At 45.2% G+C, this 17421-nt stretch overlaps 1 protein-coding gene across 1 annotated transcript in view; it reads left to right on the forward strand.

Annotated features, from left to right (window-relative positions):
* The window catches only part of LOC107126121 (heparan-sulfate 6-O-sulfotransferase 2-like), a 198506-nt gene extending 192957 nt beyond the window's left edge, over positions 1-5549 (forward strand). Inside the window, exons 2-3 of the mRNA XM_015429629.1 lie at positions 3786-4407; positions 4502-5549. Of these exons, the coding sequence (XP_015285115.1) occupies positions 3786-4407; positions 4502-4651 (772 nt within the window). The 3' untranslated portion in view covers positions 4652-5549. The remainder of the gene's footprint in view (positions 1-3785; positions 4408-4501) is intronic.
* Positions 5550-17421: the final 11872 nt, after the last annotated feature.

Here is a 17421-nt window from a genome sequence, read left to right on the forward strand (position 1 = left end):
GGTCTCCTGTCCAAGTCCTCCTGACCCCAAGTTGTTGTTGTTCAGTCGCACAGTCGAGTCCGACTCTTCGCGACCCCATGGACCAGCTCCCGCCAGGCCCTCCTGTCTTCTGCTGTCCTCTGAAGTTGGCTCAATTTCATGTTCGTTGCATCTATGACACTGTCTAACCATCTCATCCTTTGCCATCCCCGTCTTCTTTGACCTTCAATCTTTCCCAGCATCAGGGTCTTCTCCAGTGAGTGCTCCCTTCTCATTTGGTGGCCAAAGTAGTTGAGCTTCAGTTTCATTATCTGGCCTTCCAGGGAACAGTCAGGGTTGATTTCTTTTAGGATTGACTGATTTGATCTTCTTGCAGTCCAAGGGACTCTCAAGAGTCTTCTCCAACACCATAGTTCAAAAGAATCTATTCTTCGGCGCTCGGCCTTCCTTATAGTCCAACTCTCGCAGCCATACATGACTACTGGGAATACCATTGCTTTGACCATGCGGACTTTTGTTGGCAGAGTGATGTCTCTACTTTTTATCATGCTGTTTAGGTTCGCCATCGCTTTCCTCCCAAGGAGCAAGCGTCTTTTAATTTCATGGCTGCAGTCACAGTCTGTGGTGATCTGGGATCCCAGGAACGTGAAGTCTGTCACTACTTCCACGACTTCCCCTTCTATTTGCCAAGGAGTGATGGGGCTGGATGCCATGATCTTAGGGTTTTTTTTATATTGCGCTTCAAGCCCACTTTTGCGCTCTCCTCTTTTACTTTGAGCAAGAGGCTCTTTAGGTCCTCTTCACTTTCTCCCATTAGAGTGGTATCGTCTGCATATCTGTGGTTGTTGATCTTTTCACCAGCAATCTTAATGACCCCAAGTACTGCTTAGCTTCTAGGATCTGACAAGATTGTGCTCTCCCATGCTCCCTTCCCTCCTGCAATCACCTTTAGGAGGCATTAAAACCTCTGCTTCACTGCTGGAAATACATTAAGCTAACCCTCTGGCATCGGAGGATTTTAGCAAGCATTGGGTATGCATGCTTTGAATGTATTGCCCCAACCAATTATGAGGGCAAGGGGCTTGGTTTACCCGAGAACTGAGATTGTCAAGAAGCAGAATCCTACAGGCTTTCTGCATCCCTACTAATGAATTTCTGGCCCAGATAAAAAAGTTATTTTAAAAGTCTTTTTGTACATGTGAACATGGAGACCCAGATTCTCTTAAGCAGTGCTTGCATGCCCACACACATCCAGGAATACGAATAAGAACTTTTCAGGGAAGCATCAGCCTTGAATCGTCTCTGTGTTTAGAAATTAACCACAAGACTCCCCAAAATAGCCACTGGGGAAATCTTGGTTTTCATGATAGTGACTTGTGAGAGAGTTTATCTCCCAGACTCTTCTGGTGTTTATCTTGTATCAGGTAGTGATGTGGCAAGAATCTGAATTTCTTGAGACTCAAATGTGGTTTAGTAGCTGCGGTGTTGGGTTTTATATGGGGGAGGGAGCCGGTGTCATGCCCGGGGGTGGGGGGGATGCCTGACTTCCCTCCCCCCATGTCTTTCTCCCCAGGAACATGTAGTAAAAATAAAGCATTAAGAAACATGGGATTCTTTGCTTGTGACGGGGCTGTGGCTCAGTAGAGCCTCTGCTTCGCATGGAGGAAGTCCCAGGTTCAATCCTCGGCATCTCCAGTTAAAAGGATCAGGCAGCAGGCTATGTTAAAGATCTCTGCTTCAGACAGAGCTCAAACTCTGAGTAGATAGCACTGACCTTGATGAACCAACAGTCTGGTTCAATGTAAGGCAGCCTCATGTGTGTTCAGAGGTACAACATGACTGTCATTGCATTTTGCATGTCCCCACAAGTCCCTACTGCTGATGGTGGGGTGAGATGAGGAAACCAAAACATCTTGCCTTTCCCAGGGAAGTGCAGATCACTAAGAACTATGCACTCACATTATTAAGGTGGCCTTGAAGTTCGTTGGTGGCCTTAGCTAGATGGCTTTTTCTGGTATCAGCCTAACAGCCTCAGAGCTTTATGAGGATAAAAGGAGGGGATTCCACCTCATCAGCTGAACTGAGCTCCTTGGAGTACAAGATACAGTTAATGGCAAATAACCAACACTGTGGCTTCTGCCCCTCATATGGTTTTAAAGTAAAGGTAAAGGTTCCCTTGCTCGAAAGCCAGTCGAATCCGACTCTAGGGTTGCGGTGCTCATCTCCGTTTCAAAGCCGAGGAGCCAGCGCTGTCCGAAGACGTTTCCGTGGTCATGTAGCTGGCATGACTAAACACCAAGGCGCACAGAACGCTGTTACCTTCCCACTGAAGTGGTACCTATTTATCTACTTGCAATTTCTTGCTTTCGAACTGCTGGGTTGGCAGGAGCTGGAACTAGAGACGGGAGCTCACTCCGTCATGCGGCACACCCGGGTCTCGAACTCCTGAACTACCAACCTTCCACAGCCTGCAGTTCAGCGTCTTAACCACTTGAGCCACCGCAGCTTTTATATGGTTTTGCCTAAAGGTTAAAGAGAATAGGGAAAAAAGAATATCTTTGTCATCTGCTGTTCAGATTTTGTGTGCTGGCGCCCTGACTTGGATAGCCCAGGCAAGCCCGATCTCATCAGATCTCGGAAGCTAAGCAGGGCTGACCCTGGCGAGTATTTGGAGGGGAGACCTCCAAAGAATACTAGGGTCAGGAGGCAGAGGCAGGCTATCAAGCCAGTGTTCTGAGCATCCTCCATGCCCTGGTGGGAGTTGCCAGAGGCACCATGACTTCCAGGCACAGGGGCACACGCATACACACACACACAAAATGCAAAAAAAAAAGAAAGAAAGTGCTGGCTGGATGACCAGGCCAGGTGTGTTCTCGCACATTCTCTTACATTTTAAATGTAATTCCACTCTGTTTCTTTTTGGCGTTTCACTATATTTTAAATTATAAAGGTAGAAACATCGCACATACGTTACAGCTACCTCAGATTTTCTGGTTGCTTGCTTTCACTGCTCTCTCTAGGAAAAGCCATTTGCTGTCAGTTTTCAGAGAAACAGTGACATCTAGTGGCTTTTTGCAATATAAGAAGCAGAAATCTAGGTTTACCTGTAATTTGCCAGTTTATTTCTAAGTAATAGATGTCTCAGGCAGGGCCTTTTTAGTTGTTGAACTCCCCCCTCCCTTGGGAATCTGTTTAGGCTGGTCTCTGGCTATTTTCTACACTTCATTTTAGCCAGAGAGGCAAGAAATTGTCACACATGGCCAGCAGCGGGCTGTAGGTGCATCCAAAGACAGAAGTGCAGCAGTGGCTGAGTGCTAGTGGGGCCAGCTTCTCCCACCCCTAGCATGAGTGTTTCATGCAGACCACCATTTTAGAAAGGCCTTTGACTATTTTCTGAGTGGTTATTTCCCCCTTCCCCCAGCCACTCAAGGACTTCACACAGTAAGAATTACATGCCAGTTACCTGTGGCTTTAAGCACTTTACAAAGTTCAGCTTTTATTTTACACAGTTGCTTGGCAGGGGGTCATGCAGTGAGATGCTCTTGGCCACCATGTCTGTATTGGGGGTTGAATCCATTCTTGTCCAAGTCATCAGTCTGCCGAGTACAGTATGGAACTCTTGTTGAATTTTAGAGAGCGTCTGCAAAATAGATTTAAATAATGGAGGAAACTCACATGATGCTAGAGTTTCTCAAGGCATTTAGTCAGTTCTTCCCAGATTTGTAGCCAGCTGCTATTTAAAAAAAATACAAGTTGGTGCTGTTTTTAAAAAATCTCTTTTTCCCCCCCCCCCCCCCCTCTTTCAGGAATTTCTACTACATTACAATCCTGCGGGACCCTGTGTCCCGGTACTTGAGCGAATGGCGGCACGTCCAAAGAGGAGCAACTTGGAAGGCTTCCTTGCATGTGTGCGATGGGAGATCGCCCACTTCTGAAGAGCTGCCCAGCTGTTACTCGGGAGATGACTGGTCAGGCTGTTCTCTGCAGGAGTTCATGGATTGTTCCTACAATCTAGCCAACAATCGCCAGGTTCGCATGTTGGCCGACCTCAGCCTGGTGGGATGTTACAATTTGTCCGTCATGCCAGAAGAGCAGCGAAACAAGGTTCTCCTAGACAGTGCCAAGGAGAACCTGAAACGCATGGCCTTCTTTGGCCTGACGGAATTTCAAAGGAAGACTCAGTATCTCTTTGAGAAAACATTTAACATGAACTTCATCTCGCCATTCACACAGTATAATAGCACAAGGGCCTCCAGTGTAGACATTGATGAAGAGACTCAGAGGCGCATTGAGGCCCTCAATTTTTTAGACATGGAGCTATACGATTATGCAAAAGATCTCTTTCTGCAAAGGTATCAGTACATGAGACAGAAGGAACACCAGGAAGCCAGGAGGAAGCGTCAGGAGCAAAGGAAAAAGGCCAAACAGGTTCACAACAAAGAACAGACCACCACGAATTCAACTACTGATTACATAGGGAATGTGGAGCAGTGGCGGTAATAGATGTTGTGTTGTTTTTCAGAGTACTGATTTGGAAGCCAGAACAGAATTGCAAATTGCAGAAGAGACAAACTCTGCTTCTTTAGCTGTTGAAGAATGCAAACAGTTCTCCTGTGGCCTTCGCCGAATGCTTTTGCAGTCAATGTTGTACCGTATGTGGGTTAACCTTTAATCTCGGTGTGTCTCAGATCTGTCCCTTTAAAAAAAATAAATAATATCGGTCTATTATTAAGTGGAGCAAATAAAACCCAATATTGCTATCCGAAACTTTCTTTGGGCTTATGGAAACAAAAACGTGTCAAGGCCTAGGATGCTGAGGAAATAACTCTTTAGATGTCTGTGGCGGGTTGTCTTCTGTGGCCCTCCAGGGAAATCCCCGAAATATTTTTAGAGATGAGATAGAAAGAATAGTAACAAACAGCCAGAACTTCCTGTACCAAACTGAAAGCTGTCTCATTGGGGGCTCATGTATCTCTACGGTGGAGCCCTATACCCCTATGTCCTTTACACCATCCATTTGACTGAAGGCCAGTTCAGTTTAATACCGGAAGTGCTGATAAGGTCTACAGTGAGCTTGTACTGACTGGATGCAGCCTGTGGGGGCTGTTGAGGGAATGGCCATAGTGAGTCCCGTTTCAAATTGTCCCCTTGGGGCAACAAACTGCACCCCCTCCCCCATCATACTACATTCCTGTATTTGGCAAAGTCTTTAGAGCAGTCACAGCTCTCGTCCCTGCCATTTGGAAGTTAAAGAAACTCATGAACAAATTACTAGTTCTTGGCTAAGCCCGATGGGGGAAATCTAACTGGTTTCTAGTAGGGAGGCATTAATACCGTACATGCAAAATGATTTGTCTCAGCAGAATATCTCTTTCCCCCCCACCCTTGATATTTGGTTTTATTTCCTTCATATATTTTCAATGACTGCCATCTGTGTATGGCACGTACCAAATATAAATGGCAGCAAATGGGATATCTGTAGAAGAAAACGTTGACTGATGTTTGCGTATATCAGCTTTTAACGAAGAATAGAAAGAGCTTGTCTAGTAATTATAAATATTTTTTAAAAATCTGCCTACTGCTGTTAAATGGATTTCAAGCTTGTTTGTTTTGTGTTGGAGGGGGGAAAGTATTATCCCAGTGATATGGAGAGCATTCGTCTCAAACTAATACAATGCCAGAAAAAGCTATCATAGGCTTCTTTCAGGCAATAGAATTTTAATACATTCTGGAGATGTAGGGGATTTTTTTATGTGTGTATGTGTTTTAAGGAAAGGAACATAGCCAAATTATCCCTCTGTATTCTGCTCTAATTTTACCCATTCTTCTTGCAATTTGAAATGCACACTGCTTCCTCTTAACAGGACTTGATGGCTAGCAGTTAAGTTGGAAATGTCTAACATTTCTGTATTGCCATCCAGAAAAAAAACTTCTCCAATATAGGCAATATTGATTATAAAGAATTTCTGATCAGCGAGAGGGGGTGTGCTTGAACCTGCTCTCTCATATTTACTGTGATACACAAAATGCAGATTTTTTTCCTCTGTGTGTGTGTGTGTCTGATCCCTTAGTAGGCGGAGCAGTTTTGGACATAACATGAAGCTGAGACACAACCTTGGAATGACCCCAGTTGTAAGAACCCTGACAAAATTTAAGTTGCCACTCACCCAGAGGGTCTCACAGCAACTCTGAATGCTAAAACAACATCATAATGGATAAGTTAAAACCAACAAAATCAAATAATGCATCTACAATAGAAGATATTAAGAAATGTAGAGTGGTCACATGCTGTCATCTGCAGAGATACCTGTGTTCTCCAGAATAAAATTGCAGAACTTTCTGCTGCTGAGATCTGCATGTTATCTCTTTATTGTCCCCATCCCCAGCAAGGGAAATCCATGTGTGGAGGCAGGATTTGTTATGGAGTTCCCCCGCTGGATTAGAAATCACATACACATTTAAGTGTGCAGCTGTCCTTGTAGGTGCATGGCATCCAATGGGATTCCCATCTGCAATGCAGAATATACAGGAGGGACGCATTTTCCATCATCTTGCAATGGGATGGAGATATGTATGCCCGTTATGGTTCATGTTGCACACAACTATGTCTGCTTCAGGTACATTGTGCTTTACTTATGAATACAGATGTGGGAGCGATCCTCTCATCTGCCAAAAAAAAGGTGGGTAGCTGTGTTAGTCTGTCCATAGCAGTAGAAACAAGCAAGAGTCCAGTAGCAGCTTAAAGACATTTGTAGCAGGGTAGGAGCTTTCGTGAGTCACTGCTCACTTCTTCAGCAGTGACTCACAAAAGTTTACATCCTGCCACAAGTTTTGTTAGTCTCTAGGGTGCTACTGGACTGTTGCTCTTTTCTTCTGCCCCCCCAAAAAAGTATTGCTTTTGTTGAGTGAGTCCTAAATAAAAGTGAGACGAGAAGATGAATCTGATACCCCAAGAAATATAATACTGCAGGGACTGGGTTGGGTTGTGTGCACTGCCAGCGTAAGACCATCCATGTTGTGTGGCTTTGTGTCCATTTGGGCTCCCCAGTTCTCAGCATCACCTTCCTGAGACTCAGTCGATGGGGAGAGTTCCATCAGCACCCTCTGCTGGTGCTGTGTAAGATCCAACCCATTGCATTTGGAGGGCAGTTGTCAGAGGCTGAAAGCCGCATGATGCCATGCCTTCAGGGGCAGTCCTTGCCAGCCATGGGTGCCTAAAATATCATTTTAACCTTTTGATAGGCTTCTGCTGATTTCTTGTGCCCAGAAAACAGACAGACAGCAAAGATGAACCAGAAAACTGTGGTCTGTCTAACTCTGTCTACTCTGACTGGCAGGGCCCTTCCAGTGTTATAAGTGGAGGCTCCATCTCAGTGCAGCTACCCGGGTTTTTATTTAAATGGAGATGCCAAGAATGGACTCTGAGATTCTGTGCATTCACTCTGCCATTCAGGTATGCCTCCCCTCCTTTTTCAAAATATATGCTTATGTCATGGAGGGGCAGTGTGGCAATTAGAACCAGTAACAGCAGGCTTCCCGTAATTAGTGTTATCGAATAGCTTTGTTTAATTTGAAAGAATGCACATTTACCCAAGCATACACTTAGTCCATTATAAGCGACCACCTTACCGGTCTCAATCATTTGTCTGTCTTTAAGAAAGCCGTCTTAAGAAACACCCCCTTCTCCCCCGCATGCCACTGACTTCAGCGAAGCAATAGTCCTAAGCATGTTGCAGTCAGTTGCGCTCCCAAGTCAATGCCTGGGAATCGCTCTTGAAAACAGGCCCTGCTGCTGACATCAGGAAACAGTATGGACAGCGAGGGATCCATTCAAGTTGACTGGCCCTGTAACTTAATGGGACAGCTCCTGCATCTATCCTAGAGAGGCAGAAAGGAGTAGAGCCAAGACCGAGCAGTCTCTGCAGCATTGCAGGGGCTAGTCCGCTCGGACCGTAGCAACAACAATGGATGAATGAATGAATGGTTTATTAAGGTCATAGACCAGCACAAAAATACAGGCAATATAGGCCTGCCTTCCAGCCTTGTTTCTGGGCTGTTTTAACGCCCCAGTCTGGTCCAGGATCTGATGAGTTAATGTACTTGAATAGTGTGAATCTCTATGCAAAAATCTTGTGAAGTTCACAGAGATAAAGGAAGCTGAGAAGCCTGTCTACCTACCCTGGTAGATTTCCAAGCATGACAATGGATGTTAATTTCCTTTTATGTGCTTGGCAGCTGTGTTTCTGACTAGGATGTTTTTACAGCTTCTTACCTATCAGTACTGAGGCATCTGAAAACAGCATTTCCTTGCATCACCCATATTGACTCTTGAGGGAGGCAGCGTTTGCACCCCTGGCTTTCATCAGTGACATTAATCAAGCAAGGATGGAGGGAAAGGGGGTTGAGGGGTGGAACCAAACAGAATGTCTCGCCACCTAAATTGTCCAAAGCTGGATGTATCAGTTAATTTGTACCCTTGGATGGTATGCTAGCCTTGAAATTTAGGGGGAAGGGTGAAAAACACTGAAACTCAAGTGTTTTTATCATCGCAAGAAGTAATTTTACATACATGGAGTATAGCATCTCCAGTGGAATTTGGGTTTCTACAGGGAGAAACAATCAGCTCTTGGATTTGGAAGGTGCCGCCCTGATCTGGGCATGCAGCCCCTGTCAGTTCAAAGAGCCCCGCAGGATGTGAGAGATGCCATTTGTTTTTTATGCTGTGGTGTGCATGGTTTACAAAAAAAAAAAAGTTTAATTTTCTTTGTGTATACTGTTCATTGTATATAGGGGGGTGTATGCATATAAGGCTACAATTTTGTCATAACTATTTGGATTTCCATTGTAGACTGCTATCTTAATTGTGTAGATTTACAACAATGAAAAAGGGAAGGGAGGGGTTCCACTGACTTTGATTGTGTAATTTAACAATAGCGTTGATAAAATAAACTTTAACGGCAGTCTTTGATTGTGGATTGCTTATTTAAATGCTTATTTGTATCACGAAAGCATGAGAAGGCCCTCCTGAGGGAGAGAAGCCAATTAATGTTCTAGAGCGTATGTTTAATTAAAAAACAGAAAGGTGTCTATGTAACAAACAGAACCCTACCCCGGTCGTTGAAAGTGAGACTGGGGAGGAGGGAAACGAAGATGGCATTACAAAGTGAAGGGCTCATGGGACCCTGCTGGATATGCTGGAGCCTCTTGGCTAGCGTGCTGGGGAGTAGCGGGATCCTGAAGTGACTTGTATTCCACCCCTCTGCTCAGTGAAGCCTTTTTGTAACCTCAGGAGCTCCAAGTCTTCCTCTAGCAGAAGAGTCACTTAAGCTGGAGGAAGTCTTCAGCCTTTGCTGAGCAGCATGGGGAAACCAACATACAACAAGTACCGTGCACAGCTGATTATAACATATCATAAATAACTTTATATTTTTTGAAAAATATTTTTACAATAATTTCTACATATATAATAAATCATCTTAATCAAAAATATCAAAAATCATCTCCAAGAATCTCAAAAGCTATTGCACAACCTTTAATACTAGTCCTCCTCTGTTAAATAAAAGTTTCAAAAGGGAGGACTCCTTAAAGTAACAGAGGTCCAGATATCCTTCTGTTTTTGAATCTTCCTCAGGGAGTTCAACAATAATTTTCAGCACAAGGTTGCCACATACCAAAGTTTTAATCCAAAGTTCTCTTCAATGAACGCTGCAAAAAATTTTTTTGATGAGCTACAAGCCTCCTCCAAAGTCACAAAAAGCTGCAGTTCCCAATCAGAATGGGTTATCACATCAAAACATAATACACGGGCATACACCTTTAAGAAAAACATAAAGCAGTTTTGCCACCTTGCCTGATATTGATATCTGGTGTGGTTCCATTCATTGTGGGTACTAGCCATTGATGGGTGTCTAATCCTCCTTTAATGGCAACTTTACCACACTCTGCTGATGTGAATTCATACTATCCCTTCCCAGCCAGGCCAGTGTTGGCCACTGCTGGTTAGCAATGGACTGGAATCAGTGTTCAGAGTGGGAGGAAAACATGGAAGTGGGATGGGTTTTGGTGTTTTTGTTCTTCTTCTTTTTTACCATTAGACCAGGCACAATTTAGCCTCTGGTCCATTTAGCATCTTAAGGTGTAAAAAAAGGCTGGGCCAACTGCCTGTTGACAAGCTTGAATCAGGTGTTAACATCTGGAGGTCATTACAGTCAGTTATTACTCATTACCAAGAAGTAAAAAATATTAACACATGGCCTAATGTTTGACTCTCCTAGCATGACCCTGCTTCATCCTGGGATGATTTTCAGCCACTGGAAAATAAGTGGAGTGATTTGGGGGTCCATGACACCCTTCCCCACTTTAAACATTGGTTGGGAAGAATTATCTTCTGCATGCTGTGATCTCCCCAAGGACTTGAGGTTATTTCTCTTAACTTTTCTCACCCTTTGAAAGCTCCAGGTTTGCTGCATCTGGATAGATTCAGTACCCGCACATTCTTCTTTTAATTGAAGACAGAAGTGCAGCATTTCCCGGGGGGGAGGGGGTGTCCGACTGTCTAAGGACTTTGCTGGGCCAATTAATTCAGCTTGAAAATGTCTGCATTTACAATATGTGCAGTTCCCTTTATACTCTGGTTTCTCTTCACATGTATAATTTTTTCACCTTTTACTAAAGGTTTCCATGGAGTTCCCTTTAAACTCTAGACCAAGACTATGCCATTGAGGTAAAGCGTGGAAGTAGGACACTGATTAAGCCAAACTGAGAGTGCTGGAGTGTGAGTCTTCCATCAACATCTGTGAGAAGATCTTCCGGGAAACAGCCTTCGGCTAACCTGCCAGCTGGTACAGCCGTCGTCTTGCGTCTGCCCAGGATAGTATTGCCGAAGTTTTTTGTCCTTTTTTTTTTAGGCATTGTATTGTTTCGATGTATATGGGGGGTGGGTGTTGGCTATAAATTAAATCTTATGAATTCCATCAGCTCCAATATAGAACTATCAACGGAAGACTGTGTGCACTATACTCTCTGATGAAGATATGAAACGCCTGAGACTACCTGGGATCTGCGTTAGAGTTTAAGGATTGCCACACCCATGTGGACATATTGTGGAGTTCTAAGCCTTCCCAAGCTCATTTCAGCTTTTGTTTTAAAGAGTACCTTTTTTCCCACTTCGGTGACTTTGTAAATACACACCCCAGTCTCTCGTTATTCATGAGCTTTCTATCTTGCGATTGGTTTATGTTATTGTATATTTGTCATGGTGTATGTATGAAACGATATAAAATTGGATATTAGAATACTTATGAACATTTCATAATACAAAAATAAAACACTTAGACTTGTTATCTGAATATTTATTGTTTTAAAAGCATACAGCATTAGCTTAGGCTATTAGATTAGATACACGTTTATTGTGACAGAACTTTGCATGAGCCAGAGTCCTTTGTCAGATGCATAAAGCATTTCCCTCTGTGGTAGCAGCTTGTAAATAATACATATGTGAGTACAAAGAGGGGGCCTGATTCCCAAGGGTCCAGCAATCCAGGAGAAAGGTTGCGAAGCATTTCTCTCTGTGGTAGCAGCTTGTAAATAATACGTATGTGAGTACAAAGGGGGGGGGGAGTCATTACAAAGCATGATTCCTAAGGGTCCAGCAATCCAGGAGAAAGGTTGCATTACTAGGCTCAGCACAAAATCCCCAGTTAGCAGTGATCCAGCCCTACTTCTAACAGGATTGCTCGACTCCCATGTTGTTTTCATCTGTGTTCAGACAATGTAATTTATGGCATAGAATGTCTGGCCTTCTGGCCTCCCTTTGTAGTAACTCTTCCACCCCCACCTCTTTTTTCAGTTTATAGCCTTGAGTATGGCAGTACTTCGTAGCAGAGTTTTGGACTAAAACTGTGGCGATGAGAGATAAAATCAGGTGAGTAGCCATGTTGGTCTGCAACAGCAGAACAAAGTTTAAAAGTTGAGTCCAGTGGCACCTTTAAGACCAACAAAGTTTTATTCAAGGTATACGCTTTTGTGTGCACACACATGCACACTTTGTATCTGAAGAAGTGTGTGTGCACTCAAAAGCTTATACCTTGAATAAAACTTTGTTGGTCTTAAAGTTGCCACTGGACTCCAACTTTGTTCTGTGGAGAGTTCAACTCCCCACTAAGTGACTTTCGGCCAATTACTCTTTCAGCACAGCCTAGCAAACAGGGTTGTTGTGAGTTATCTAAATAGTTGAGGGAGAACCACGCGTATCACACTGAGCTCTTCAGAGAAAGCTTGAATAAAAATCAAATACCCTTGTCAGCTGAGTGCAATACTTCACACTTCTGCCACAACCGCTCTGCAAGTTTCCAAGATGCCTCAAGAATGTTTCGGCTGTAACAGGTTTTGAAATTTGCTTATCCCCCTTTCTTTTTTGCAAGTTAATTCATACCCAAATGGTTTAACATTTCGCCTAAAACATATTGAACCGGGATTAGAATACAGTCTTGCTCGAGCTGAAACTGGGAAAAATAAATGCCTACCCGGTTCTTAGGCTGTATGGCTGAATGACCAATACCTCAGTTCCTGGGAGAAGCATTCGCAAACCTTTCATTGAAAATTGGGACATGGGCCAGGAAGAGCCCGGTCCAAGGCCAGCCCCTGAACTTCAGCACTAAGGCTGGCAACTCTGGGTTGGAAAATTCCTGGAGATTTTAGGGGTAGAGCTTGGGGAGGGTGGGGTCTAGGGAGGAGAGGGGCCTCGGCAGGGTATGATGCTGTCGTGTCCACCATCCAAAGCAGGCCATCTCCAGGGGAACTGGTCCTTGTGGTCTTAGAGATCAGTTGTAATTTCATGAGATCTTCAGGCCCCGCCTGGAGGTTGGCAACCCTACTAGTGGTGCATCTAGTCACTCATCGTGCCAGCAGCTATCCAGTCACCCGGGAGATCTTCAGGCCCCATGGAAGCTGGCAACCCTACTGAGAGGGGATTTGAACCTAGACAATCCTTCCATTTACGTTTTTGAGTTTGAGCTACTCGTAGGCTCAACATGCTGAAGCCATTTTCTGCCAGGTGTTCATTAGAGCGCAGGGTCTTCCTGGTGCCGTTCAAGTGCTGTCTTTGAGTGTCATCCTGGAGGAGGTAAAGCTGCATGTTTACTAAAGCTTACGTCTTGGGGGCTAACTTACTAGTGTGTCAGGCCCACTGGAGATTAACTGCTGAACTGGTTTCTCGTAGCAAAACACACCTCATTTATTTCTGTGTACTGCTATTTAATATGAACAAATTTGTCTACTTTTTTCCACCATACAGTGCATTCTCCTCCATCCCACCCTGATCCTGAAGGGGGAGGAATTGAAAAAGTTGTGCAGCATTATTGATTCCAAAAAGTGAGTAGGAACTGATGAATACTGAAGTAATCCCAAGGGAGGGAAAGAACTATTGTTGTTCAGCCACATAGTCAAGTCCGACTCTTCGCGACCCCATGGACCACATCACACCAGGCCCTCCTGTCTTCTGCCATCCTCCAGAGTTTGCTCAACTTCATGTTCATTGCATCGATAACACTGTCTAGCCACCTCATCCTTTGCTGTCCCCTTCTTCTTTTGCCTTCAGTCTTTCCCAGCATCAGGGTCTTCTCCAGTGAGTGCTCCCTTCTCATGCTCCCCATGGACAGTAACAAAAGGGAAAGAATAGGTCTCCTCTAAAAAGATCTCCCACTATGAAGGGGAGGGGGTGACGACGACAAATCAAGTAAACATGTCAGTGACACATTAAGCTGCCATCTAGAGATCAGGGGAAATCAGCAAACTGGTCCAAAGGACAAGCTTAGGTTAGTGTTAATGCCAGTGTAACTGTCATGGCTTCCCCTAAAGGATCCTGAAAACTGTAGTTGTGTGAAAGTGCTGAAAATTCTTCCCTCTGCTCCTGTTTTCTTTCTGTCTCCAGTAGTCTCTAAAAAGATCTCCCAGTATGAAGGGGGGGGGGGGATGATGACGACGAATCAAGTAAACATGTCAGTGACACTTTAAGCTGCCATCTAGAGAGCAGGGGAAATCAGCGAACTGATCCAAAGGACAAGCTTAGCTTAGTGTTATGCCAGTGTAACTGTCATGGCTTCCCCTAAAGGATCCTGAAAACTGTAGTTGTGTGAAAGTGCTGAAAATTCTTCCCTCTGCTCCTGTTTTCTTTCTGTCTCCAGTAGTAGCCAGAAGGAGATATCTGGAGCATTGATGGACAGAGCGCAATGGAGAGAGGAGACAGCAATTGTTTGCCCCTAGCATCTAGTCCTCTGAGATACCTGGCCTTTGAACACAGAAGCACCATTCAGCTAATGCTTTTGTAACAAAGCTCCTCCCTTCCATCAAGGGCCATTGCCTGCATGATGTGGTGGGACACTGTCATGTTGCACAAATCTGTGCCCTGTGTGCTCCTGGGGCCAAATAGGGAACGCACGGTTGGAGTCCAGGAAGAGGATAAATATTGTAATAATCAGGAAAATACAGGACAGGATACCTTGGCACCCAGTAACACCAAGCTGTATTCTGCCCCAACCAGGAAGAGCAATAGATCTTATACCCCAAATGACATCATTGCAGTTTACACAGAAATAAATCCTCAACTGGTGTTCGACAGGTGTCATAATCAAAGCATCATTTGATCTGGCAGTTCTCTATTGGGAAACCCCTATCGGGATCTCAAGTGTCAGTAACTGCGTTTGCTTATCTGGTCTCGTGGGAAACATCAAGGAACAGAGGGGCCTTCTTTTGGCATCATTCCTGACTTATTTGCTTCAACCTGAAACTAGGGAGTTTCCTGATAAGATGCACAAAACTTAGCTCTTAGCAGACCTTCTGAGGCCAGACGTACTGCTCCACACAGAAAGATATTTGTTTTGAGAACACTCAGACTGATTTCACACAAGAGCTGTGCCGCGGTCATGCCTCCCTTTGCCCCGCTTCTATTGGTCAATTTCCCACTCGAAGCCGTGTGGCCACATTTTGACCCGTGGCTTCGCCCAACTTTCCCTGCGGTTTCGTGATCCTGTTTTTTGAGGATCACGAAACCGTGGGGAAAATTGGGCGAAGCCGCGGGTCAAAATGCGGCCGCGCAGCTTCGAGTGGGAAATTGACCAATAGAAGTGGGGCAAAGGGAGGCGCAACTGCGGCGCAGCTCTTGTGTGAAATCAGTCTCAGAGTCTTTCCATCCCATAGCTTTACTTCTCAGATGTCCTTCAACTGGAGAGTTTATAATTTCAAATGTACATTCCATTCCATTATTTTCTGACTCTTAAGAAAAAGACCTTTAACCATTCATATAATATTCTAATTAATCCTGCTCTACAGCTCTTCTGTCTGGGGTAAATATTAAAATCTAAATTCACTTAAATCAGACTCCTAATAAGGCACAGTGACAGCAGTCATTCTACACGTCAAGAAAAATATCAAAAACCACAATCATAAATCACATTCACTGGCCCCTTGTCCTACAATGGGGAGCTACGGTCTGTCCTGGAATGTTTGCCGTTCCACGGGTTGGCAGAGAGAGTGGCAACTGCCAAGCAGGGGTTGGAGGAAAGGGCGTCTTTCATTCCCCAACATTTCACACCATCCATTGCCAGGCATTGCAGGAAAGATCAGCCTGCCGGTTTCTGTTTTGTCTTGATGCAACATTGGCCCAATCTGCATTTGCCATGTAAAGCTGTTCTGTGCTGCCGTGGTGCCGGCTTCCCATTTGGCTCAGTACAAAGCTCTCCTCTGTCTGCATCAGGACATAAGTTGTTTAGGGAGAGCACGAGAGAGGGGGGGAGAGGAGCGGCCTCCCAGGGGCACAGGCAGGGCACTGCACTGTGCTACAGGGAGGAAATGGCACCTGTGACCCCCCCCCACAGAAAGTAAAAGGAGGTGACCTGGTGGGGGAGGCAGGAAAGATGGAACGAGCTGGGTAAAAGACACAAAACACCCAGCAGTTGCCAGGAAGGGCGTTCTGGAGACTGCCCCAGGAAATAACAAATGGTTGAGGGGTGGACGTGCTTCCAACCTCTCCAGGGAGGACGCAGGCATGTGGGGACGGACCCCCCGGGAGCCCCCCTCTCCAATCCCCCCCAATCACCAGGCCAGCTGGTGGGGCTGCGCCAACATGGCCAGAGGTGCAGAGGAGATGCGGCATCCTCCTCACCTCCTGCACAGTCCCCCCCCTCCCATGTACGCCAGGTGCTGGCATCAGAGCGGGGGGGGGGAGGAGAGGGAGGGGTTACGGCGGGGGGGGGGCGTGAGGGGGGCTCAGCGTTGCTGCAACTCGCGCTGCTGCAACTTTCGGGAAGCTTTGTTTCCCTCCCCCCCACAAATCTCCAGGCCCCACCGGGAGGTTGGCATCTGTGCCTCGCCTGGGGTGCAGGAACACCTCGGTCCAGCCCTGTCTGGAGACTGCCTGAGGAAATAACAAATGGTTCAGGGGTGGGTGTGCTTCCACCCCACCCCCCAATATGATCACAGAAAAATGTTCCCTGGCTGCTTTTAAATGCAGACGACTGGATTTTCAGCTAACTTGTTTCCTTTGTGACAATTTGCATACCTCTTTAGAAAAGATGGAGGGGGCGAATTCAGCTCCAGTTGTCTGCTTTTTGCTCACAGCAGCTCAACGTTGGGGGGGAGCAGTCGTACCACCTTAAAATCACATTCAGATAAGGCGGTGAGACGCCACTAAATGGCAATAAAATGATGCAGGCAGCCGATGCTGAAACAATAGGAGAGTGGGCGCGGCATGAAATGCAGACAGGAATTTGTGAGACGATGTGAGATCATTGGCACAACGGTGGGAAATACCAATGCAGATTGGACCTATGATTTATTTATTTTTTGTCATCTTGTAGTGGTTTCTCATTAGGTAGACATGTGTGAGATTATATGTGAGAGTCTGTGTGAGATACTGGTTACGTTATGCATGTAAATAAGTGCCATCCAGATGTAACCAGCTAATGGCGACCCCAAAATGGGGCTTTCAAGGCTAGTGGAAAGTAGAGATGGTTTGCCATTGCCTTCCTCTGCAGGGTCTTCCTAGGTGGTCTGGCATCTAAATATCAACCTTGCTTAGTTTCTGAGATCTGATGAGATCGGGCTATATCCAGGGTACTGGTTAGAGTGTCAAATTAGGATCTGGAAGACCCAGGATCGAATCCCCACTCTGCCATGGAAACTTTCTGGATGGCCTTGGGCCAGCCTTTCTCTCTCAGCCTAACCTACCCTACTTCAAGACTGTGAAGAAAAATGGAGGAGACTGGTGTGTAAGTCACTTTGGGGCCCCCAAGGAGAAAAGTGGGATATAGGTATCAAATAAATAGATTATGACGGGGGGGATGTAAATGGAAGGGTCAAAAAGCAGGGAAATCCCCACAAGACTCTTATTTATTTAATTTATTTATTTATTTAAAGATATTTTTATTTTAAATGTTATATAGGGTA

This window comes from Gekko japonicus, unplaced genomic scaffold (assembly GCF_001447785.1).
Source record: "Gekko japonicus isolate JY-2015 unplaced genomic scaffold, Gekko_japonicus_V1.1 scaffold560, whole genome shotgun sequence".
Taxonomy (NCBI): Eukaryota; Metazoa; Chordata; class Lepidosauria; order Squamata; family Gekkonidae; genus Gekko; species Gekko japonicus.